The sequence below is a fragment of the Coptis chinensis genome, chromosome 5, assembly GCF_015680905.1.
Source record: "Coptis chinensis isolate HL-2020 chromosome 5, ASM1568090v1, whole genome shotgun sequence".
Lineage (NCBI taxonomy): Eukaryota > Viridiplantae > Streptophyta > Magnoliopsida > Ranunculales > Ranunculaceae > Coptis > Coptis chinensis.
In genome coordinates, this window is record NC_141460.1 from 70,634,237 (window position 1) to 70,660,615 (window position 26,379).

General features: G+C 39.9%; 1 protein-coding gene across 1 annotated transcript; it reads left to right on the forward strand.

The window, feature by feature from the left end:
* Nucleotides 1–10,994: 10,994 nt before the first annotated feature.
* On the forward strand, nt 10,995–11,366 carry LOC147498657 (uncharacterized). Its single transcript, XM_086563306.1, has one exon. It carries the CDS (start codon nt 10,995–10,997, stop codon nt 11,364–11,366), a length of 372 nt encoding a protein of 123 aa, XP_086419432.1.
* Nucleotides 11,367–26,379: the final 15,013 nt, after the last annotated feature.

Here is a 26,379-nt window from a genome sequence, read left to right on the forward strand (position 1 = left end):
ATAAGTCCACTTTTTATTTATTATGCTAGTAAAACATTAAACGGCGCTCAACGGAATTATACAACTACTGAAAAAGAATTCTTAGCTGTCATTTTTATGCTTTAGATAAGTTTAGTCCTTATTTGGTTGGTTCTAAAACTTTAGTTTACACGGACCATGCAGCCGACCATAGGTACCTTCTTGCAAAGAAGGATGCTAAGCGAGATTAATCCGATGGATTCTTCTCCTGCAAGAGTTCACATTAGAAATAAAGGACAACAAAAGAGGGGTCGAAAACGTGGTTTGCCGACCACTTATCTAGACTTATAAATGGCGATAGTAGTGATTACGAGTCCATCTGGGACTCTTTTCACGATGAGCATCTTTATGCTATTGTTTCAGCACCATGGTATCTGGACATTGTAAATTATTTAGCGGCTGATGTTATGCCTTATAATTGGTCAAGAAATGAATGTAAGAAGTTCTTGGCCGTGAGTCAAGTTATACTCTTTGGGATGAGCCCTACCTTTTTAAGTATTGTGCGGGATCAGTTATTAGTCGTTGCATTCCCGATTGGGAATATAATGAAGTTCTATCGTTCTGCCATGACAAAGAGTGTGGTGGCCACTTTAGTGGAATGAAAACAGCCGCTAAAGTTCTTCAATGTGGATTTTATTGGCCTACCCTTTTAAGGATGCCCAGAGTGCATTGCAAGGCGTGTATTAGTTTGCCAACAACTTGGGCCGAATCCGCGGCGTAATATGATGCCATTAAATCCAATCTTGATAGTAGAAATTTTTGATGTTTGGGGTATTGATTTCATGGGCCCTTTCCTGTTTCCCACGGTTATATTTATATTCTAGTTGCCGTGGACTACACGGTGTCTAAATGGATAGAGGCCCTAGCTTGCCGTAGCAATGACCATAAGACCGTTGTATTTTTTATTAAAGAATATATTTTTTAAATGGGTTTGGCATTCCTAAAGCCATCATTAGTGATGGTGGAACACATTTTGCAACATAGTTGTTGCATCCCTAGTGAAAAAGTATGGAGTTACACACAAAAAGTAGCAACTCCTTATCATCCACAAACTAAGCGGACAAGTAGAAGTTTCTAATAGGGAAATCAAAAAGATTTTAGAAACAACGATAAACCCCGATAGGAAAAGACTGGTCGAAGCGTCTATCGGATACCTTATGGGCATATAGAACTGCTTTCAAAACTCCTATGGGTATGTCTCCCTTTAGACTTGTATTTGGGAAACCATGTCATTTGCCCGTTGAATTAGAGCACCGTGCTCTCGTGGGCTATAAAAGCCTTAACTTCAATATTGATGAGGCAGGGTGTCAAACGCAAGTTACAATTAAATGAGCTTGAAGAAATCCGTGGCGATTCTTACGATCTCGCCAAGGATTATAAAGCCAAACATGAAACGTGTTCATGATAAACATATCTTCTTGCCAAAGAGTTTGTGGTCGGACAAAAGGTTTTGCTTTACAACTCCGTCTACATATTTTCCCGGGGAAACTAAAACCCGTTAATGCGGCCCTTTTCTAAGTTCTTGAAGTCACCCCTTACGGGGCAATTACCTTGGTAAATCCCAAGGACAATGATGGTACCTTTCAAGTTAACGGTCAACGATTAAAACATTTTCACGAACTTCGTCCCGATATAGAGAAGTCCTTTTCACGGGACCATATATATGAGGAATGACCCTTGTCATTGGTGTACTTCCTTTCACTTCCATTTAATGGTAAGTGCACCATTAAAATAACCGGGCCCTCCCTATGGAGTGTGTGGCTGTAAGTCACGGATCCTAAGTCCACGGTTCACATAGTTCACGTTTTCCACTCTTGCATGTTTTCTCGGATTTTTGAGTCATGTTTCTCTATGGTGTGAATTATGTCTTTATTTGCTTATTGATAAAAAATAAAAAATAAATAAATAAATAAATAAATAAATAAATAATAATAATAATAATAATAATAATAATAATAATAATAATAATAATTGTTTTCATTTTTAGATATAGATATATATCTAAACCCAGAAACTAGCAATCCAACAAGTCTTGGGAATCGACTTTAAACGCGACCCATGTTAAAACAAATTTTGTGTTTAAAATTTGTTTTGGGGTCAGAAATCAGTCTTTCCATCCGGATTGCTTTCGAACTTTCTATTTGTGTTGCTTAGGTCTATTAGTATAGTTCATTGGGGTTGACGTCATCTAATTTAGTGTTCATTTGTTCACATAACTTATGTCATGCACGCACTTCGAGGCGTTTTCCACTATCTTATATGTCACCCACGGTCGGAATAGAGTAGTTTATGGATCATTGGATTGGAAATTCTCTCTTGATCATTTCCATATCTCATTCGCAAAAATCGGACTGATAACGAAGCGGGAAATTTAGTTTGAAGTTGCGCTAAAAATCGACGAAAGTCGAAAAATCGAATTGGGCTTTGGGCCAACTCGCGCGCACCTACAGCGCGCCCGCGCCCATCCTCCAAAACAGAATCGCGACTTCATCTTCTCAAACCGCCTTTCACTAATTCAAATTAAACCCTAGCAACCAAAAATAAAAAAATAAATAAAGAAATAAAAATAAAAATAGAATACATCAAAATAGAAAGACCACCCATGCTTTGAAAACACCAACACAATCTCCAACCGTTTCCACCAAGAAAACACCCACCAATTCAAGTCTTCAAACCTGCCACGTAACCACCACCACCACCACCATTGTTTCTCGTTGTTTTTTATCAAACTCGCCTTCCCCACATCTACAAAACCATTAGTTATCTAAGAAACTTCAATGGCGCTTATTTCGAAGAAGAATATTCTTAGAACCGCAGCGTTTGAGGCCGACCATTTAGCACCATTTTCACGGCCAATATGATTAAGAGGGATTGGAATAGACTGTGGTATTCGGCAGATGAGTTCTATCACTATGATTTGGTAGAGAACAGTTTTATAAGAAAGCGAAAATTGGAGGGAAATAGGATTTTCATTAGGATAGCGAGGAGCGAGGAGGGAAATAGCGAGGCGGTTGTTGGCTAAACTATTAGGAATCACGCTGTAACCAACCTAGATCGACCATTCAGGGAATCGATTATCTTGGAGTTCTGCTTTGATGAAAGATCACGGTCATAGAGGGTGAATACAATCGATATCTCATTCGTTTAGCGGACGACCACGAGAACCAATCAAGCGGGCGTAGCTTCGGTGGATTGGTAGGAACGCCCTCGGAAAGACAAAGTCGGCGACATCGGACTTCGTTAATGCGCGTTCTCTGGATTTTGCAAGCGAATGAGTGTAATTTCTGCATCCTCGATTTAATTTTGAATGTGATTAGAGGAGTGGGAAAAAGCATGGCGCCCTCTTCCAATTATTGATCACTAAGATTATGCTCTCATTTAGAGTTTTGTCGCTAAATCTGCTCTTATTAAGATCAAATTGCATTCTAATGCAAGTATTTATAAGGAATGCATCCAAGAGACTTGGCGTTGTCTGCAGAGAATGAAGTTGAGTCGCATAATGAAGGGGAAGATATGACATGGTTGGTTGAGGATAATTTCGATAGTCATACTTCTAATTTAGAATGAATGATAATCTTTGCAAACTGGTTTTGCGATCGCGGTTATCGTATCTGTGAAGATATCCGACATAGACAAATTGTACCGAAATAAGCAAAGCGAACTTTCGGGGCGAGAGTTGAAATGCTTTCGAAAGAAGGTGGGGAAGATATCTTGTCTAACTTGGAGATTATCCACGGAATCACCAAGCCCGGTTATCACGATCTCAAGGCCCGATGGAAGCCGCGGTAACTTGTTCAGGATAGAGATGCTCTGACGCGTATGCCACTCGTGGATGAGTCTGTCTCTCGAGTCACGAGAGGCATGGCGTCGTCGCCCCAGAGCCGGATGGCTCAAGCCATTCTTCACCACGAACCGATCTCCATCCGGGGACCATCTTCTTCACACGCCTAGGTGTTCACCATCGGTTGTGTCCTGTTATTTCATTGTTTTTATTGTTTTGTTAGTGTAATTTTATTTCAGTAGTTAGATTTAAATATTAAGTTGTTTGTTTTCGATTGCTTGGATTTCATATTATTTTAATATAATTTATTTTGATCATCTTTAAGTAAGGTTGTCTTGGAGTCAAAGTTGAAAATTAGGCCGATATCGGCATATCTATGATTTTTTTGTAGTGGTAGCATGATATGTAGTAGAGTTTAGAAGTTACTATTCTAAACCAAGTTTAAAAGATACCAGGGGGTTGTTAGGAAATCAAAACTATGGTTAGTTTCCGTTTTTGGGTTTTAGCGATTTTCTATTTCGGAAATTGCCTTAAAACAATTTGGCAACTTGCCGATTCGTTTTGGAAACCCGAACCTATTTAAACTTCCATCAATCTACACTCACAACCCATACTACACCCCCACAATCATCTCTCACCTTTCACTCCAAGCTTTTTCGCTTGTTTTCTTGTAAACACTGTTTTACGCACTTCGGCCCAGCGCCCTTCAAGCGCTGCGCTCTATACACTTGCCATAAATTTTTTGTCGGGCCCTCGCCCAAGCGGCGAGCGACTTCGCCCTACAACACTGTAAATCGAAAAATCTCACGGCTTTCGCTGCTTAGAAGAGCGACCAGCCAAACACTTTGTAATTCCAAAACCTCTGGAAGCGACTCGCGCCTTCTATCTGGCTGGCGCCAGCGCCTCCCTCCATAAAAGCCGGGGAAATTCCGATTTTCTGACGAGGTTTCTTCGAGGTTTTAGCAGCTGTTCTACTGAGTAGTTTTGAGATGACACCTCTATAGTGATTCCCGAGCGATCATTTGAAGACTTGATGGGAACCGATACCTATGGAGCATCGTTCCGCCGGCGGATCGTCTGATTAGGATAAGCGGCATCTTACGGTGAGTGATGGCGATTCTTTTCACCTAAGCTAACTGAATTCTTCTATAATAATATTACTTTTTTTGTACCCAAGAAGGAGAACAAAAATTTTCCCTTATTATTGATGGCGACTATGGAATTGATGGCAATTGATAGCTTTGGTTTTGGGGTTGCCATTACGACCACCTATGCACCGCGTGGGGATATATGACAGATAACTCATACCTATATGAATATGCCTATTTCCATGAGTATTATGGGGGAGGGTGTTTAAATATCATGGACCAAGACCAATATAACATCATACTGAGTAGCCTATCGGCCGAATGTAGGCACAACCATGTTGTTCATCATGATGAACATTCTAGGGGAACGGCGGTTTACCGCCGCCAATAATATACTGGCTGGTGGCGGCGTTTTCCTTGCTTTAGGCGAGGGGCGTCGTCGGTATGACATTCCCGAGTTTTAGTTGCTACTCACGAGCGAGGCCATACCTTGAGGCATAAGTACCTTCTTATGCATCTTGGTTTGCCGCGTTATCGCTGGCTTGCCTACCCCATATTCATTACCGCGATTACCGCAGATTGGGAAAGGGTCGAAACCATGAGACCCACCAATCGCGTGGTAAGATCATTCCGAGCCATGACTTGGCGGGATGGCGAGGTCTGGCAACCACATTTGGTTGCCCCCTACACCCCATCAGACAAGTAACACTAGAGAGGTTAGCACTAGTTGATGATACCGGCGGGAAGGCGTGGCAAGTTATTATGGCATGGCGGGGATGTGAAAGAACCTCATATAGAAGAGGAGGATGGCGAGTAAATCTTTGGGGTGCGGGTAAGTTTTTAGTTAAGTTAGTGTCTGCTTATGTCCCCGAAGCAATTTCATTCCGTTAACCCCATAATGGGTGGAACTCTTATAGAGTTCGTCGGTTTTTTATATTACTATATTTGTATGTTTTAACCTTGTTTTGCGGATGTTCCCGAATTTCCGCGCTTCATGGTATTTTTTCCTACCATCTTTATTTAAATGCTTTGAGGACAAAGCATGCTTCTTGTTTGGGGGCATAGAAACACGTGTAATTAAGACATCTCTGTTAGGATATATATATATGTATAATATGCACTTGTTTTCTAGTTAAAATTTCAAAATTCAAAAATATAAATAAAAAAAGTATGTTATACACTTAGGAATATTGGTATTGTTTTCTTTCTCTATGCTCTTAACAATTTAGAAGTCTCACATAGCTTTTGCATCGGAATAATTGTTAGAAACTTAGGTTAATATGTAGGTAATAATCTTTGCATCTATCTATAAATATATTACATGAGTATCTATGATTGTTAGCAGTAAGTTTATGAAATCTAGGCTAGAGTACTTATTCTACAAAATCCTGTGAGAATATAGCCTAAAGCCGTATATGAAATTTAACATTTGAGAAATGACACAAGGGAGAAGTAAAATCCGGATAGAGAAATCACACCGTCCACTTGCTTGATCACTAAACCATATCCTAAAAGCGAGAATTTAGGCCCTCTTTGGATCGATATAGCCAGAAATTCAAACCTATGAATTATTTTCCGCTAATTAAGCCCTCTGAGCCTTTCTTTAGCCTTCCATAAACCACAATTCCTTTACCACCCCGTTACAAAAACAAAAACAAAATATATATAAAAAAAAAAAAAATAAATCAACCTACCCATTTTAGAATAAGTCCGAATAGAATGAGGAAGAAAGAAAAAGAGAAAACCTGTGGTAAACAAAAATTAGTTAGTTGCTTCGGAAATAAAGAAAAGAAGTTTCCATCCAAAGAAAAAAAAAATAGAAATAAATCAAAACTCCAAAAATAGAATAAAAAAAGAGTCAAAGGCCAAAGAAAAGAAAAAGAAAAAATGGCTAAGGATGGAAACAAAGTGTAGAAGCAAAAAGTAAATAACAAGGTTTCTCTAGTTACATAATATGAAGACTCTATTATCTCGGACTTGTCCTTTTTGAATATCCATTTCCTTCCTTCTTAAACCATCTCCTAATCCCACAACACCTAATAAAGACCTCTAGCTCAATTAGGAATAGGTTAGTGTGATAGTAAGTGGCAGATATGTTTGATCGACTCAGGCTTTCTTGTGTGTCATTGAGATTGTAAGGTAAAGTGTGCCCAAAAAAACCGAGAGTAGTGAAACTTGAGTGAAAAAATCAGAGTGATTTTTGTCTTGACTTTGATGTGAGGACCTTTGATGTGAGGACCTAGGGGACGCTATTCGAAGTTTCAGAAACGAACCTGCTAGGCATTTTATAGTATTACTCATAGTATATATATTTGTATTATAGATGATTGATTATTATGCATATATTAGCTTAGGTTTTGACTTGGTTATTCTTATTCATTTGCTAGTGAGATGTATAGATAGTTGAGACATGAATGAGAAAACAATAGTTTTATTTCTTAGTCGTTGTAGTATAGAAGAAGTTTGTGAGTACCTTCATCGGAAAACTCTCACGAGGGCTTAACTTCGTCCACTAGGGAATTCCTAGTGGTTTAAGGCCTTGTTGCATATATATGGTCAATGCAATCGCACTCAAATAAACGAGTAGATAGAACTCCATTTTTGGTCACTTATTCTAATTTCTCATATTTGCTTGAGGACAAGCAAAATGCTGTTTGGGGGTGGTTTGATAAGAGCCCAAAACTGTAGTTTTAACCCCTTAATAATCATACTTTTAGACCAATTATGTGAGTAATAATTAAGAGTTAATACTGATTACGTGTTTTTATGTATTTCAGGCTTCAAAGTCAATTATGTGCAGGAATGTGCCACTTTGATGAGATAAAGGAGCAATGGTTGGTTACTAAGGAGTTCGGTGATTAAAGGCCAAGATTCAAGAAGACGAAGCCTTTGTAAAGCCTGGTCAAAAGATGAAAAGTCAAAGTCCACGCAGGCAGAAACAGTGCACAAAGACAGCAGAACTTCCGAAGACCATATCTTTGGACTCAGACCTTGGAATTGGGCCTACCTTATGTCAAAACGACCGGCTCGGAAAGAGCTTTCCAATGGACCAAGCCTTGACCCAATCAGAGGAGTAGAAGTGGACGAAAAGTCTGATGAAGCCAACTGCAGCTGAAGAGGCCTTTTGATTTGAAAAGAATTGGGTTTGGGCTTTGATTCTCTCGCCCCAAAACATGGCTCCAAGCCCATGCACGATTTTTGGATCTGGATGTATAAAAAACAAAAGCTTAACTCTTTGTTAATGGTAGCTAGTTAGACCTAAATTAAGATATAGAATTCTAAATCTAGTTTTATTAATTAATTAAGTTTTAGTTCCATTTTAATTCCTGTTTTAGATTAAATTCTTGAATCATTGTTCTTGATTGATTAGATAAATAAAATAGTTAGTTTGTCAATTTCGAATTTGGTTATTTCCATTCTAGATCTAATTTCAATTCTTGTTCTTATTTCATTCCAGCCATTAAATTAGATTCATTATTGTTAGATTAAGTAAATTTCGAATCTTGATATTATGTTTAGTTATAATAATATGGGAAATGTTAGTTTGATGACTCAAGGCTAAAACCTCCATTAGAGGGGTTGATGAAGCCTTGATGAAAACTTAGTGGTTAGTATAGAATTGGTTGTAGAATCTATTCCACTCTAGAAGGTCGTGTTTCGCCATGAGAATGGGTGGACGACCTCACATGCTAGTTAGTATCCGGTAGGAATGCCATGAACACTAGGGATTAGAACTCGAAGTTCTTGCCGTGAAAACGTAAGAATCGAGATACGACAATCTATACTAGGAAATTAAGTTGGAATCGAGGTGGATTGAATTCCCCTCTATTTCTTTATCTAGATTCAAACAATCGTATTTCCGTAGCTTTCATAGATTAACTTTAGTTTATATTTTATCTTGTTATTTATTATATCTTGTTATTTAAATTAACGCGTCTTGTTAGCATAACATTTCGTAAAGCTCTCATTAGACTTAAGACTGATTTCTTAGACTTAGAAAACAATCCATGCTAGGGAACTAGGAGTGGAACGAACTTCCTACTCCACTTAGTGCAATTCGCATCGAGAGTAGAAGCTTTGATAAACATAAGAGATAAAAGATCAGTTTTAGTTTACTTACGTTTTGAATTCATCGTTCATTTCGTAGGTAAACTATTCATTTTACATTTATCATCATCCGACAAGTGTAGGCCACTGTATCGATTACTGAAAAGCACCCCAGATTTCTTGTGGACATCATAATGTGAGAAGGCATTTCAAGAGTTGAAGAGGTATTTGGACAAGACTCCCTTGCTGTCACGACCGGAACAAGGGGAGGAGTTGTACTTGTATTTGGGGGCCACCGAGTATGTAGTTAGTTCGGTTCTTGTCCGACTAGTCGATAGGATGGAGAAGCCGGTGTATTTTCAAAGCAAAACATTGTTGGATGCAGAAACGCGGTATAGTAGAATTGAGAAGTATGCCCTTGCTTTAATATTCTCGGCCCTAAAATTGAAACCCTACTTCGAATCGCACTCAGTGGTGGTGGTGACGAACTTGCCTCTCAAACAAGCTTTAAGGACAGAGAAATCAGGTAAAATGTTAAAATGGACAATGATGCTTAGTTCGTACGAGATACGATATCAGATAAGAACTACGGAGAAGGCGCAGGCGGTAGCAGAGTTTCTGGCAGAGTTCCCGCAGAAGATCCCACTTGGGGAGAAGAGATGGTCATGGAATCAGAAAGGGAGGTACATCCAGACCCACTAGACCCTTGGGATAAGAGGAATGGGTGGAGAGTATTCATAGATGGATCTGCCAGCGACACATGCAGCGACATAGGGTTGTGTTGGTTACACCTGATAATAACAGAATAGAGCATACCATGAAACTAAGGTTCACGGCATCCAGTAACGAAGCAGAGTATGAGGCAGTGATAGCAGGATTGAGAATGGTCGAGGACTTGGGGGTGAAGGAATTGACCGTGTATTCCGATTCTAATCTAGTGGTGTGTCAGGCAAACGGAGGGTTCGCTGCCCGATGTCCGCGAATGGCTAAGTATTTAAAAGTGGTGCACGAAAGGTCCCACAAGTTTGCGAAGATTAGATTTGTGCACTTGGGTCGCAGTGAGAATCAGCATGTAGACGCTCTGGCGTACGTGGCGGCAGCCATACCTGGGTCAGAGGAAAAAATGATACGGGTAGGAAGATTGGAGAAGCCAAGCACAGAGGAGGTGATAGAGGTGTGTCAGATTATAGAAGAAGAAGGGGGATGGATGAATCCTATTAAGGATTTTTCGAAGGGAAAGGAGGTGATAAACAAGAAAGAAAGAAGAAGATTGGAACAGGTTTCTCAGATATATGTTATGCTGGAAGGTGAATTGTACCGAAAGAACTTCAATGGGCCATTGTTAAAATGTTTAGGGCCGTGGTTAGCCTTAGAGGTGCTGGCAGAATTACATGAAGGGGACTGTGGGAGCCACTCCACTGGGAGGACTACGACACACAGACTGTTGATGCAGGGCTACTTCTGGCCCCACATGAAAAGGGATGCGATGGAATTCGCTAAAAAGTGTGACAAGTGCCAGAGATTTTCACAGCTAATATTCGCCCCTGCGGAACCGCTGCATAATATCTCAAGTTCGTGGCCTTTTGCTATGTGGGCGATAGATATCGTAGGACCACTGCCCATGGCTAGCGGCAAGAGGAGATATATGCTGGCAGCCATGAACTACTTCACCAAGTGGATAGAAAATGTACCCCTGCAACAGGTGAAGGAGACGCAGGTGATTAAGTTTTTATGGGAGAACATCATATGTCAGTTTGGGCTACCATATGCCATCATTGCGGACAATGGGACACAGTTCACAAGAGCAAAGGTGATTGAGTTTCTGCAGGCATACAAGGTGAAACAGGGGTTCTTGGCCCCCTACAACCCCGTAGGCAACGGACAGGTCGAGTCTTCCAACAAAACAATAATGAACAACCTTAAGAGGAAGTTGGAGGACAAGAAGGGCGTGTGGGCAGACAAGTTGAACCATGTTCTTTGGGCTTATCGAACTATACCTCAGACAACCACCAAGGAGACCCCCCTTGGCATACGACATTGAGGCCGTGATTCCTTCAGAGATGGTGGCAGCTACCATGCGAACTAAGGATGTGGAGGAAGGATCGAACTGGCGCATCTTGGCGGGGGATTTAAATTTGGCAGAAGAGAAAAGAGACTCAGCCCGCATTCAGTTAGAAGAGTATCACAGGCGATTACAGAGGCAATACAACAAGCGGGTCAAGCCGCTACAATTCAAGATAGGATATTTGGTGCTCTGTCGAGTGACTTCAAGTACAAAGAGGGAAAAGTATGGGAAATTGGGTCCAAATTGGGAAGGGACATACACTGTGGTGGAAATAGGATGGGTTGGTACCTATAGGCTACGAACAATGAATGGCAAACTGATAGAAAAGCCTTGGAATATAAGAATGTTGAAAAAGTTTTGCAAGTGAATGTAATGAAGTTACAAAGCAATGTAATGAAAGTCTAGAGCAAAGAACTAGAGCTGTTTGTAAATATATAAGACCATGGCACTTTTGTGAAAAGAAATTGGTTTGGTATGTATAATGTCTAAATAAGAATGTGGATAGCGGACAAGAGACACGAGAGACATATGGGGTAAGGAGAGTAACCCATCAGGCTTCCACGCCTATCAGAGGGGCAGTGGAGATGAGCCCTTCGCTGACGTTAGAGCTGGAGGGAGTCTGGAAAAAGATAAATTGTTCCAACAGGCTTCATGGCTTGACCGAGCCCGTAGAGTGGGATGAGCCTTCCGCAGATCAGAGATGCGAAAGACACATGGGGCAAGGAGAGTGACCCCACCAGGCTTCCACGCCTATCAGAGAGGCAGCGGAGTTGAGCCCTTTGCTGACGCTATAGCTGGAGGGAGTCTGGAACAAGATGAGTTATTCCAGCAGGCTTCATGGCCTGACCGAGCCCGTGGAGTGGGATGAGCCCTCCGCTAATCAGAGATACGAGAGACACATGGGGCAAAGAGGGTGACCCCACCAAGCTTCCACGCCTATCAGAGAGGCAGCAGAGGGGATGAGTCCCTCGCTGACGCTAGAGCTAGAGGGAGTCTGTAACAAGATGAGTTGTTCCAGTAGGCTTCATAGCCGGACCGAGCCCGTGAAGTAGGATGAGCCCTCCGCTAATCAGAGATGCGAGAGACACATAGGGCAAGGAGAGTGACCCCCATCAGGCTTCCATGCCCAGTAGAGGGTGACTTCATGGACACTAGAGCAGGAGAGAGCCTGGGACAAGATGAGTTATTCCAGCAGGCTTCATGGCCTGAGCGAGCCACGAAGTGGGATGAGCCCTCCGCAGATCAGAGATGAGAGAGACACATGGGGTAAGGAGAGTGACCCCACCAGGCTGCCACCCCTATCAGAGAGGCAGCAGAGGGGATGAGCCTTTCGCTAATGCTAGAGCTGGAGGGAGTCTGGAACAAGATGAGTTGTTCCAGCAGGCTTTATGGCCTGACTGAGCCCGCGGAGTGGGATGAGCCCTCCGCGAATCATATATGTGAGAGACACATGGGGCAAAGAAATTTTCCTTCATCAGACTGCACGGTCGGCACCGGCATGGTGTATGACCCAGCTGCGGCAGCGGAATGCCTTAATGAGGTGTCGAAAGCTTCAGGGGTGTAAACTTCAAGAGTGCACTTAGGAGAGGGCAAAGGACTGACCAGTGACGTGAAAAGTTACATGTGGAGATACTTTGCAAGTTAAACAAGTAGATAAAATTCAAAGATAAAAAGACAACATGCATACTGAGCAAAATCAAACATCGTAGTCATAAACAAAATGGTGACAAAATAGTTGCTAAACAGGGAGCAAGACAAATCACGAGTTTGTAACAGTGTTTTAATACAAAAAAATGTCTAGGGCATCCCAAGGTGGGCTCATCAACGATCATCTCATCAGTAGCTTCTTCCATGGCTGCAGCAGGGGTTCTCATCAGTGGCTGCCGCCTAGGAGGGGTTTTCTTCTGTTAAAGGGCATTCTGGAATGACATTAGAGGCCAACACTTCTTCCCTTGTGACCTCAGGGGATTTGCCCACCGGGTGGCAGGCCTTCCTGCATGAGCTGCGCATGTTCCTCTTGGATATTCTTAGCCACTCTTTTGTCGGCCAGGAGCTTGAAGCAGCCACGAAGTATAGTCATGTCTGTTTGGTGCTGCTGCAGTAGTTCGGTGGTAGCATCATGATGCTTCTGATTGAGGGCGTCCATGGCTTCCTGGTGTTGTTGAGTGAGGGCATCCAAATTGAGCTGGTGTTGTTGGAGGAGCACTTCCCTTTGGTGGCTGAGGCGTTCATTGACCTTATCCATGTATTGTTCGTGAGAAGACTCCGCGGACCTGAGCTAGTCCTATGCCTTGACTTTAGCCAAATTAGCAGCTTCTAGATCTGATTGGAGGCTGGCATAGGCAGCTCTTAGTCCAGCAGGGCCGCTAAGTTCTTGCTCCAGGGCTGCCAACTTGTTCTTGGCGCTGAAAAGGCCACGGATCATGAAGGAGATATCCAGGCTCACCTAGGACCAAAGAGGAAGCTGGATATATAAAAAAAAAAAAAAGGGTTGTACCTTCTCCTAGTTGGTATACAGAGAAGTATGGTGCTGATCAAACGAACCACCATCCGCATATGCTATGTTTTTGGGCAGGTGAGCATTATAGAATAGAGAGGTGGCTACGGCCGCATTGTCCAGAGCAGAGTCCGCAGTATTCACTCTACGATTACGCACCTTGAAAATAGGACAGAAGTCCTCTACAGGTGCAAGGTCAGATGTCGGGGCAGTAGGCGGAACGAGTTCTTTGCCAGACCGGCGTGTGCGGGGGGAAGAGACAGCAGGATGAAGGGGTGAAGTGATAGGGGCTTGTTCTTCAGATGCGGAGGTCTGCTGAATGGTGGAGGCAGGTTCTTCATATGCTGTGGTCCTCTGCCTCTTGGATGGAGGTTGGGCAGCAAGAGCCCGCACCTCTTGGGAGGGAACCTCACTCACCTCATCCTTATCAGAATCACTGTCAAACAATTTTTGTTTGTGGACATCCATATCGTTAGGAGGGGAGTGGGGAGAAGTGTACTGATCGTCCCAATTGGAGATAGAGTGGTATGACGAGACGCCCTCAGGAGCAGAGGAGTGGGGAGGATCGTGAGATTCAGGGGAGGCAGGAGAGTGCGAGGAAGTTCGGGGATGATGGCGGCGGGAGGTATGGGTGCGAGGCCTTTTCCTTGAAGGAGGAGATGCTCTAGGTTTCCGCTCTTTGGGAGGGGGAGGACGGTAAAATGGAGCAGAGAAACTGCCGATATTGTGTAGATCGGGAATTGACAACAGTGGAGTAGCAGTAGTGGGATGGATATCCAGGCGGTCGGCTTGAGCCGGACCGAGTTCACAAAGCCTTTGGAAAATGGGGCACGAGACGCCGGAGTAGATTCTAGACTTGGAATCTGGCCGCCAACCTGCAAAACAAAGAGGAATCGCGGGTTAGTGGTAACAGGGGTAGCACATCAAGAGAGAGGGGAAGAGATATGGCACTCACCACGGGTGATGAAGGCGAGGTGGGTAAGATTTAAATCAGAAGGAATATCCGCGGATAAAAATTGCCCTGATACGTATAATGGATAGTGGTGCCACACTTTGTCAGAGGTTGTGACACGGAGTACAAAAGATTGCTTCTGAGGGCGTACACAAAAGGACTGGTACCCTACACTAACGTCTTTGGTAATGGTTTTGATATAATATTGAGAGAAGATATCACGGCTCGTAATATGGGGTTCTCTAGTCTTGTTGTACGAGTTCGTGACATACATAATTCTCCGAAAATTCCCTATACCTTGGCAGGGGGAATATTGAAGTGATTACACACCTCGATGTCAAGAAGAGTGAGAGGAAGCTGTAGACTGGCGATAATTTGACCTACAGTAACTACAAGGTACCCCGGTCGTCGAGGAACCAGATGGGGGTAATGGGTGACAGATGGTACGTGTTCCAGCACTATATCGGCCGAAATGTTGTAGGCAGCCCTAATTGCGGTCAAATTAGGTCTACGACATCTAGAGGGGTGGCAGTAAAGGGGCTTGACAACCAGAGGTGGAAGGGACCACAGTAGGGGCAAGAGGGGGTGGAGAGGCTATTCTGTCAAATTGGGAAGAGGAAGAGTCACCGGTTTCGAAGCCTGACATGGGGTAAGAAGATGAATAGATGCAAGATATCGAACCAAGTCAAAAACACAGTACAAACAAAAAAGAGAAAGGCCTAAAATAAAAACTTACCAAGGGGAGTGAAGAGAGAGGTGATAAGCCCGAAGAGTGTGCTGGAGAGAATAGGGAGTCACCGGAGGAATGGGGGAAGCGAACACAAGTCGGAGTTTGGTCGAAAAAAGGGAAGGTGGCTGAGCAGTAGAAAAGCAAAGGGAGAGAGGGAAACTGAAATGATAAAGGGAAGAGAAGGGAAGAAGTTTAAATAGGGGAGGGGTAGAAGAGTAATTTTTGAAGATTGAGAAAATCGAAGATTTGCACAGCAGACCCAGGCAAATGGTGATGCTTGGAAGCTCGAGGTACGAGGGGCTGCAAAAAATACACTTGATGATTGACATCAACATCACACGCAAATCGATGAAGAACATGATGAGCTGTCAAGGTAAAAGAGCGGTGGGAATTCTTGACCCCGGGTTCACTAACAAAATCGCAGAGTCGAGAAGGGGCATTTGTAGTGGTCCAATAATAAGAGGTGGACTAGGTCAACAGGATAAGGAATGGGATGTAATATAATAGGGGAAGTTGAGGAGTATGAATCGTGACCGCAGAACCCTAGACCGTGGACGTGGCATAGGTACAACGAAAAGAGGGACCGAGGGATGGAAAGACAGGTGGACGAACCAGATGAAGTGGAGAAGTAAAAAGAAGAGGATGGAGAGAAGAGAGGAGGCCGCACAGTAAAAAAAGAGAGAGAAGAGAAAGAAAAAGAGATAGAGAGAAAGACTAGTTCTAGATGAGTTTTTAGCTCCTCGGTTCTTACTTGTAGTTTTTAGGTTCATACAAAGGAGAAGAATGAGAATGGACACGCTTCAGGATAGGATTGGGCACCACTATAGCAAGAGGATTATATAAAATTATGATCAAGAGAAAGAAGGGAGATTCGATTCATTACATAAATACTTGTAAAATCATAGCAAAATAGAGAGAGAGAGAGAGAGAGAGAGAGAGAGAGAGAGAGAGAGAGAGAGAGAGAGAGAGCGACTTTGTAACCGCCATTAATGATGAATACAAAAGCTTAAGTTTCACTTCTTTCCGATTATCAATTCAATCCAAACCTATTCAATTCACAGTTGATCTTAGAAGAAGACACTTGATCACTACATTGGTGCCGTTTGTGATTCAAAGACAAGAAAAGTTGTTTCTTTTCTTTTTTCTTTGAAGATCGAATCCATTGGTAGACGTTTGAGATAAAGAATAATTGGTTGTGTTCAAGGAAATTCTGGGAGATCAGTGAAATGTTCATTTTCTTGTCAAAGATGCCTCCAAAGCGTGCTACAAAAAGTAAAACGATGATGATTAATGAAGGAAGTACTTCTCAAGCAGCACCCAAGAATGAGGAGTGCAGAACAAGACGATCGGTAAGTAGATTGATGGAAGAAGTAGAATAGATACATGAAGAGGAGGTGTCTTTAAACCCTTGTTGAGAAAGTTTGAAGAATTGGAAAAGCAGAACAAAGTTTTAATGGCTGAAACAAAGCTGTGAGAGAAGAGAATGAGAAGCGTGCAGTAGAAGCTATGTATGAGAAAGATGGCGAGGAGTCGAGTTCAGGCACTCCAATGGTAAGGAAGAGCCATATCGAGGAAGTGAGAAAAAGCCACCTCGAAGAGGTTCAATCAGTAGCAAAATCGACACCAAAGGTGGTGCAAAAGGAAAAGGTAAAAGCACCAATCACGAAGGAAATAGTGCAGGAGATGATACAAAGGCAATTTGGGGACCAACTCATGGAAATGGTATCATCCTCGATTTGTAAACTGGCAGACGATGTAAGTAAAAACCCGTTGAAAAAGGAGGTAGAAAGGGTGCCATTACCTCTAAAATTCAAGAATCCAAAGTTCACCCAGTATGATGGGACCACTGATCCCATGGACCATCTCTTTAGCTATCTACACCAGTTCTTGATATATCATGGAAAGGAGTATTGGGATTCTGTACTATGTCGATAATTTTCAAGTTGCTTAAAAAGAATACTAAATTCTGTTGGAATGAAGAATGTGAAGAAGCATTTACAGAGTTAAAGAAATATCTGCAAAGAAATGCCAACGCTTACAAAACCAGATGAGGAGAAAGTTTGCTTCTCTATTTAGCAAAATCTAAATTTGCTATAAGTTCGGTGTTGGTGAAGGTTGAAAATGGTGTTGAAAAACCGGTGTATTTTCAAAGAAAAACAATGCTTGAGACAGAGACACGATATTCGACACTGGAGAAATACGCTCTGGCACTTTTATTCTCATCTTACATGCTGAAGCCGTATTTTCAATCACACTCTGTGATCGTTATGATGAATCTCCTATTAAAGTAGACTCTGGCAAAAACTGCCAAATCAGGAAGAATGTCGAAATGGTTAATACTAATAAATGAATTTGGTGTCGAATACTGAAATCGAGTATCGGAGAAAAGTCAGGTACTAGCCGACTTCTTGGCTGATTTTCCATGTGAGGATGCTAGTTGGGGTATGGAAAAAGGGGAGTTCTCAACGCTGCAAGAGCCCGAGGATATTATCGATATAGATGATACATGGGCTGGAACAAATGGTTGGAAATTATTTGTTGATGGATCATCTGGGAGTAAGGGATGTGGCATCGGGATTGTGTTGGTTACACCTAAAAATCAAAGGCTCGAAATAGCAATGACATTAGGATTCCATGCATCGAATAACGAGACTGAGTATGAAGCTTTAATTGTGGGACTCGAGATGGGCAAATATCTCAAAGTGAAAGAATTATCAATTTTTAGCGACTCAATGCTGGGAGTCAGTCAGATTAATAGAGGATATTCAGTAAAATGTGATAATATGGTGGATTACTTGAGTTTTATAAAAACTAAGTTGAGAGACTTTAATAAAATAAGGCTGCAACACCTCAATAGAAATGAAAACTGGCATGCAGACACCCTAGCTTATGTGGTAGCGATGTTAGAAAACACGGAGGGACGCACTTTGCACATCGGTGTCCAAGAAAGGCCAAACATCGATGTTGACGAACCAGAGATTTTGGAAATTGACACACTGGGGGTGTCATGAATGGAAGCATATATATCATACTTATTTGATTGTAAAGTACCTGAGGACAAAAATAAGGCCAGAAGGATCAAATCTGGAGCTCAAAGATATGTATTGATTGATAATTAGCTATATCAAAAGAATCCTGGAGGTCCGCATTTGAAATGTATATCACCTGAGGATGCACATTTAATAATTACAGAACTCCACGAAGGAGAATGTGGAAACCACTCAGTTGGAAGATCATTGGAAAATAAAATAATGAGGCAAGGATATTTTTTGCCTTAGATGCGAAGAGATTGTCTTCGTTATGCTAAAAAGTGTATGCAATGCTAATACATGGAAAAGCTATACACATTCCAGCTGAGGAGTTGCATTGTGTAGCGAATCCATAACCCTTTGCGCTATTAGGCATGGATATTGTCAGTCCTCTAGCACCTGGAAGAGGTAAAAGATGATTCATGCTTGCGGTCACAAACTATTTCACCAAGTGGGTAGAGGCCATAGCTTTACAACACATAAAAGAGCAAGATGTGATAAGTTTTCTTTTCAAAAGAGTAATATGTCAATACGGGTTGTCATATGCCATTATATCTGATAACGGGCCACAGTTCGAGAGAGGAAAAGTAAAAGCTTTCTTGGAATCATACAAGGTAAAGCATTTCACATCTGCGCCATATTATGCTCAGGGTAACGGGTAAGCAGAAGCAACAAATAAAACCATTATGGATAATATCAAGAAAAAACTATAAGACAAGAAAGGACTCTGGGTGGATGAATTAAACAACGTTCTATGGGCTTATAGAATGACACCTCGAACTGCCACGGGTGAATCTCCTTTTACATTAACTTAGGGCATGGAAGCAGTAACTCTATCAGAAATGGTGGTATCGACATCTAGAACCAAAGTCTTAACGAATGGCCAAAATAATGAAGTAATGATAGCAGAAGTCCTCAATCTCGAGGAAACAAGAGATCAAGCAAGATTAAGGCTTGACACATACCATCGACAACTCAGAAAAGCTTTCAACAAGAAAGTGAGAGAAAGACATTTTTAAGAAGGTGATTTGGTATTAAAAATGGTTACTCAAGCAACTAAAGAGAAAAAAGCTGGAAAACTAGCAGCAAGCTGGGATGGGCCTTACATCATTCACAAAGTTGGAATCAATAGAGCTTACTATTTAAAAACGGCCAAAGGTATAATATTACCAAAGCCTCAAAATGTAAGCAATTTGAAAGCATTTTATCAATAAAGAATATTCTAAGTATCATGATGTATTTTTCAAAGTTATGCATTCAATAAAGAGATTGTTATTTCCAAAAGCAATATCTATACAAATATCGCAGATCCTCGTATCTCTAGACTTATATGTTGATAATAGGTCAAATAAAAACCCAGGTGATCTGTAGATCTTCATCTCGATACTAGGTCAAATAAAAACATTGGTGATCTGTAGATCCTTATCTCGATACCAGGTCAAACAAAAACCTGGTGATCTGTAGATCCTTATCTCGATACCAGGTCAAACAAAAACCTTAGTGATATGTAGATCTTCATCTCGATACCAGGTCAAACAAAAACCTTGATGATCTGTAGATCCTCATCTCGATACCAAGTCAAACAAAAACCTTGGTGATCTGTAGATCCTCATCTCGATACTAGGTCAAACAAAAATCCTGGTGGTCTGTAGATCCTCATCTCGATACCAGGTCAAAAAATCTAGTTCTTGGCAGCAATGTCGAGTTCAGGTAAAAAAATCCAGTTCTGGGCAGCAATGTTAAGTTTGGGTAAAAAAATCCAGTTCTTGGCAGCAATGTCGAGTTCGGGTAAAAAAATCCAGTTCTTGACAACAATGTCGAGTTCGGGTAAAAAAACTCTGGTATTGGCAGAAATGTCGATATGAGGTCAAGATCATGATGAAAATCCTGGTATTGGCAGAAATGTCGATATCAGTTCAAGATCGTGATGAAAATCCTAGTATATGTGGTATTGTATGCTCGATATATACCAGGTCAAAGAAAAAGGAGGCAGACGCCTAAGGTATGTAACAATAAAGGACATTTTCTTTCTTATTTTTAGGTTCCAAATATGTTAGGGGAATAGTATCGAATTTCAAATTTGTTCTTTTTTAAATAATTGCAAATGCCATTTGATAGAGTTACACTGAAAATTTTGTGTTTAAGCAAAAGTAGTGCGATAATAATTCATTGAAAAGGGATTACATAAGCAAAACAGGGTTGTTACACATTGAGTGTAAAACTAAATAATATAAAGAAAACATTAATCTTCATCTTCATCATCATCCTCGTCTTCATCTTCATCCTCATCATCACCATCAGTCGAAGACCCATCATTACCTTTTACATAACAATATGGGTCTCGAAGCCATTCATCTTCATATTCTTTTTCTTCTTTGTCTTCTTCTTCTTCTTCTTGCTCTTTTTTATCATCGGAATACTTGGTGGTAAGACAATCTGATCAATGATGCCAGTCTGGGAGAACCATAAAGATAGCAAGAATAGAAAGGAAGTTTGAAACGACATACATTTTTTGCTTAGGTTTGTTGTTTTCAGTAAGAAGATTACAAAAGATGGTTTAGAATTATGCAGGTGAAGGTCTTTTTATAGTAGTAAAAAATTATAAAAACAATGGAACTTGATGGTGATTAGCAAGAAAACTAGGAAAGTTAATGATGATTAGCAAGAAAATGAGGAAAGTTAATGAAAAAGTAATTCTTGGTTATCTGTGTGCGGGATGGTTTAAGATTTAAATGATAATTCACTAAAGTTTAATGTCGTGATTTAATTCAGTACATGTTGGGTTTTGAGCCAGATGGTTGAATTTATTTATTGTTGGTAATATGAGTTTTTATATTGAGTAAATGTTACAAGTTCATTATCAAATTTGTCTTCAAGAGCAAGGTTACGAGTTCGAATCCTGGTATCAGTACTAAGTCAAAGAAAAAATCCTGGAGATCTGTAGATCCTCATCTCGATACCAGGTCAAAATTTATGGTTCAAAGACAACGGTATCTATAGAGTTATATCGATGTCGAAGAGAAGATATCAATCGATACTGCTTTTAATGGGAGTGGGGTATCGAAAATCTAATTTTTGTTTCAAAATCTTAATAAGTATCGATCGATACTGCTTTTAAGGGGAGTGGTATCGAAAATCTAATTTTCTTTCCAAAATAAGTATCAATCGATACTGCTTTTAATGGGAGTAGTATCGAAAATCTAATTTTCTTTTCTAAATCTTAATAAATATCAATCGATACTACTTTTAATAGGAGTGGTATCGAAAATCTAATTTTCTGTCCAAAATCTTAATAAGTATCGATCGATACTTCTTTAAAGAGGAGTGGTATCGAAAATCTAATTTTCTTTTCAAAATAAGTATCAATCGATATTGCTTTTAATGAGAGTGGTATTGAAAATCTAATTTTCTTTTCAAAATAAGTATCAATCGATACTGCTTTTAATGGGAGTTTTATCGAAAATCTAATTTTCTTTTCAAAATCTTAATAAGTATCGATCGATACTACTTTTAATAAGAGTGGTATCGAAAATCTAATTTTCTTTTCAAAATCTTAATAAGTATCGATCGAATAGGAATGGTATCGAAAATCTAATCTTCTTTTCAAAATCTAAATAAGTATCGATCGATACTGCTTTTAATGGGAGTTGTATCGAAAATCTATTTTTCTTTTCAAAATCTTAATAAGTATCAATCGATACTACTTTTAAAGAGAGTGGTATCGAAAATCTAATTTTCTTTTTAAAATAAGTATCAATCGATACTGCTTTTAATGGGAGTGGTATCGAAAATCTAATTTTCTTTTCAAAATCTTAATAAGTATCAATCGATATTGCTTTTAATGGGAGTGGTATCGAAAATCTAATTTTATTTTCAAAATCTTAATAAGTATTGATCGATACTGCTTTTAATAGGAATGGTATCGAAAATCTAATCTTCTTTTCAAAATCTAAATAAGTATAGATCGATACTGCTTTTAATGGGAGTGGTATCGAAAATCTAATTTTCTTTTCAAAATCTAAATAAGTATTATCGATACTTCTTTTAATAGGAGTGGTATCGAAAATCAAATTTTCTTTGCAAAATTTCAATAAGTATCGAAGTGGTATCGATACCATTTTTTAATTGGAGTCGTATCAAAAGTCTAGTTCTCTTTTCAGATTTCTTTTTCTCTAAGTATTAAAAGCTATTAACATATATATTACACATATAAGCAAACGACAACAAGCAAGAAGATCTATTTTCATAATTCAAATGGAGTTTAAGAAAATAAGGCAAAATAGACGGATCATTGTATCAATATTACAAATTTGAGCAAATTTTAGCTCATGGTGGAGTTGTTGGTTTGATTGAGAAAATTACATCTGGCCTCAAGAGCTAAGTCAACATCAGCCAGCATATCGATTCCCTCTAGAGTAGAGGGATCAAGATGAAATGAGTCAAGAATGAGAGGTGGGGTAGCCACAGTCTCGGTGGGGTTAGTAATTTCCACATCATCATCATTGGTGTCTTTCTCAGTCTCGGTAGCCTCGGTATCAGCCTCGACAACTTTCTTGTCAATATTGATGGCAGCTTCAGAAGGAGTATCATTCTCATCATCCAAATGAAGGTTATACTGATCAATAACTCTTCATAGTAGAAACACAATAATTCCTATTGTTATCAGCTTCAACCAGTTCGAGATCGGCCTTCGCTATTTCGGCCACGAGTTCAACTTTTTCTTTCTCAAAATTAATTCTTTCTTGTTCGAGTTTCGCTTCCATCTCGGCATAAGAGTGCCTCAGTCGATCAGTCAATATAGTATTCTTGTCAATAAAAGTTTTTAGATTGGCATTAGCAGTTTGTCAAGCGGTTTCGAAAGCACCGAGTTTTGTGATGGTGATGAGAGCATGGTTTTTCTTTTCTTCTTCAAAAGAGTATTGAAGTTGTTCTTTGTCTTTTTTCAATTTTTCATTATCTTCCCTAAGAAGGTGGAAGGAAGTCATATCATTCTCAAACTAACTGACAGCAGTAACTTTAGCCTGAAATCAAGAATACAGCAGATGGATGCATTATAAATAATAGAGAAACTGTTATAAGAGTAAGGCCAAAGGTATATACTTACTTTTTCGAGCGAAGAACACAAAATGTGAAATCATTCAGTAATGGGAATTTCATCCATCGCTGATTGGTCTCGAGGAAGAATCGTGTTCATAACTAGAGCTTCTCTGAGTCCAGGTGTCGGAGGATCAGAAAATAGAGAAAAAGATTTTAGAACCCTTTTCTTATTACAAAAGATAAAATCAGCCACAAAAACTTTAGATGAAGAAGAAGGAGCATGAACAGTTGATGGAGGTAGTGGGTTGAATAGTGGCTGGAACAACTGAAGATTTCGAGGGCACAGAGGCAGGTGCAGTAGTGGTGGTAGTTTTCACAGTCTTAGATACCTTCGTTGTTGGTAACACTTCAGTGGTACAAGGTTCTTTTCATTTCTTTTGATAAAGGCCAATATCAACATGTTTTTCTTTGGAAGGAGTTGGAGCCTGGGAGGAACTATCGCCTATTGTTTTTTTCGAGTTCAGAAACTTGTTAGTGGATTTGTCTTGGCCACGAGGAATGCAAGATGTCATATCTGTGTACAATAAGCAGTGGTGATCAAACACATCTTACAAAAGTGGATAATTATAGAAGTCTGGAACTTCTTGTTTGATTTTGGGAAAAAGATCTTCAGTCATATGAAAACCATTAATCATATAATCAAAATAACATCGAGGAGTGTTATCAGACAATTCAGAAGAATCAAAAGTTTTTCTAAATTCTTTTTCATAAGAACAAGGCTGTAATGAACATGGAGCAGCTTGGGAAGGTACAACAATTTGGGAAGGTGAAAGATCTTGACCTCTAAGCACATTACTCTTTAAGGTATATAAGGGAGCAACATAATTGTCGACATCTTGTAAGACGACATTTGAGGTAGGGTTTCCATATTGATAAACACCAGTTCTAGCAGTTATTTCTTCATCAGTGCCTTTCAAAAGCTCCACTACTCTAGTAGACTCTCCACGACCTCTCGAAGTGGCAAGTCTTAGTACTTAAACAATGGCACAAAGGTAGACCAGCCAGATAAAAGGTCCGAGATGGAGTGTCAATTTTTTTTTAGAGATGGGTGATAAGAGCCCAAAACTGTAGTTTTAACCCCTTAACAATAATACTTTTAGACCAATTATGCGAGTAATAAATAAGAGTTAATGCTGATTACTTGCTTTTATGTATTTCAGGCATTGGAGTCGATTATGTGTAGAAATGAGTCACTTTTGCGAGATAAAGGAGCAAGGGTTGCTTGTTAAGGAGTTCTATGATTAAAAGCCAAGATTCAAAGAGAAAAAACCTTTAAAAAGCCCGGTCAAAGCTAAAAGTCAAAGTCAACGCAGGCAGAAACAACGCATAAAAGTTAACAGAACTTCCAAAGACTGTATCTTTGGACTCAGATCTCGGAATTGGGCCTACCTTATGTCAAAACGACCGGCTCATAGAGAGCTTTCCAATGGTCCAAGGCTTGACCCAATCAGAGGAGCAAAAGTGGACAAAAAGTCTGTTGAAGTCAATCTAGCTGAAAAGGCCTCTGTGGACTGAAGAAATTGAGTTTTGGGATCGATTTTCCAGCCCAAAACATGGCTTCTCAGCCCATGCACGAAAAAGTGGATCTTGTCTCCTCCATTTCAAGACACAAGACGTAACTCTTAAGCAAACTAGTTTTTAGGTAGCCATTAGCCAATAATTTTAGATCTAGTTTTAGTCTCCATTAATTAGTTTTTCATATCTGGTTTTAGATCTAGTTATACTTTTCAATTAATTAGTGTTAGAACAAGTAGATTATTATTTGAGAATCAATTTTAGTTTTACAATAAAGTATTAGTTTTAATTCCAATTAGTTTAGTGATTAAATTATTATTAGTTTTAGTATTGTTAAATTCATAAATTAGGATCATTTCGTAGTGTTAATTTAGTTTCGAATTCTTGTTTAGATCAATATAGTAAAATTACAATCTTTATATCATGTCTTGTGTAATTTCGTATAGAAATGATAGTTTGATGACTCTAGGCTAAACCTCCATTAGAGGGGTTTGAGGAAGCCTTGATGAAAACTTGATTTGTTAGCTTAGAAATTGTCATGATAATTTATTCAATTCTAGAAAGTAATTAGTTCACCATAAGAATGGGTTTGATTGCTTCACATGCTAGTTATTATTTGGTAGAGATTGCCATGAATAATTAGGGATTAGAATACCATTTGTTATGTGAAAGCATTGACATTTGGATTACGACAATTCTTTGTTAGTTGATTAAGTCAAATCAAGGTGGAATCGAATTCCCCTAATTCATTCTCTATTGTCAAGTTAGTATTTGAATTCCATCATTTCGTTATTTGCATATTGTTTTCTAGTTCCCATCGTAGTATAATTTCCAACATTACTCTCATTAACTTTGGATAGACCGATAGTCGTTGAAAACGTAAATTCTAAAGAACTAGGAGTGGAATGAATCTTCTACTCCAACTCTATTGCGATAGCATCGAGAGTAGAAAACTTTGATAAACCCTTAGCGTAAAATAGCTTTAGTTTTATTTGCATTGAGTTAAATCGCTTATTCGTAGGTAAAACTATTGTTTTCCCTTTTATCAATGGGATCATAGTTAACGTACCTCTAAGATTAAAAACACGATGAACCAAGGAAGGAACAACGATAGATGCAGGATGACTCCCATTGACCAGATATGATGAGAGGATAGAGTGGCCATCTAAAGTTACTATCTCGATTCACTCTTATGATACCTTGTTGGTTGCTTCATTTCTTGGGATAAAAAATAACCACTAGGCTCAGTTGAACCGTTTTTTATTTTTTCAGTACGTTCGATAAAGGTATAATGGGTCTGAATATTGATAAGCCAGATTTTTTGGGATCTCTGCATATTGGGTTCAAGATGCGGATTATAGTAGTTACAAATGTACATCAATCTCAAAAATTTGCCCGTGCCTTGGCTAGGAGAGATGGTCAAATGGTTCAGTACCTCTTGATCGAGGTTGGTCAAAGGGAGTTGCAAACCAGCAGCTAGTTGCCCAACAGTGATGATGATTGATTGGGCATCACCACTTTGGTATTTGGTACCTTTCCTACATCCAACATAGTGTTGAA

Coding starts and splice junctions, on each gene's coding strand:
- LOC147498657 (XM_086563306.1), top strand. CDS start 10,995: ATGGTGGCAGCTACCATGCGAACTAAGGATGTGGAGGAAGGATCGAAC.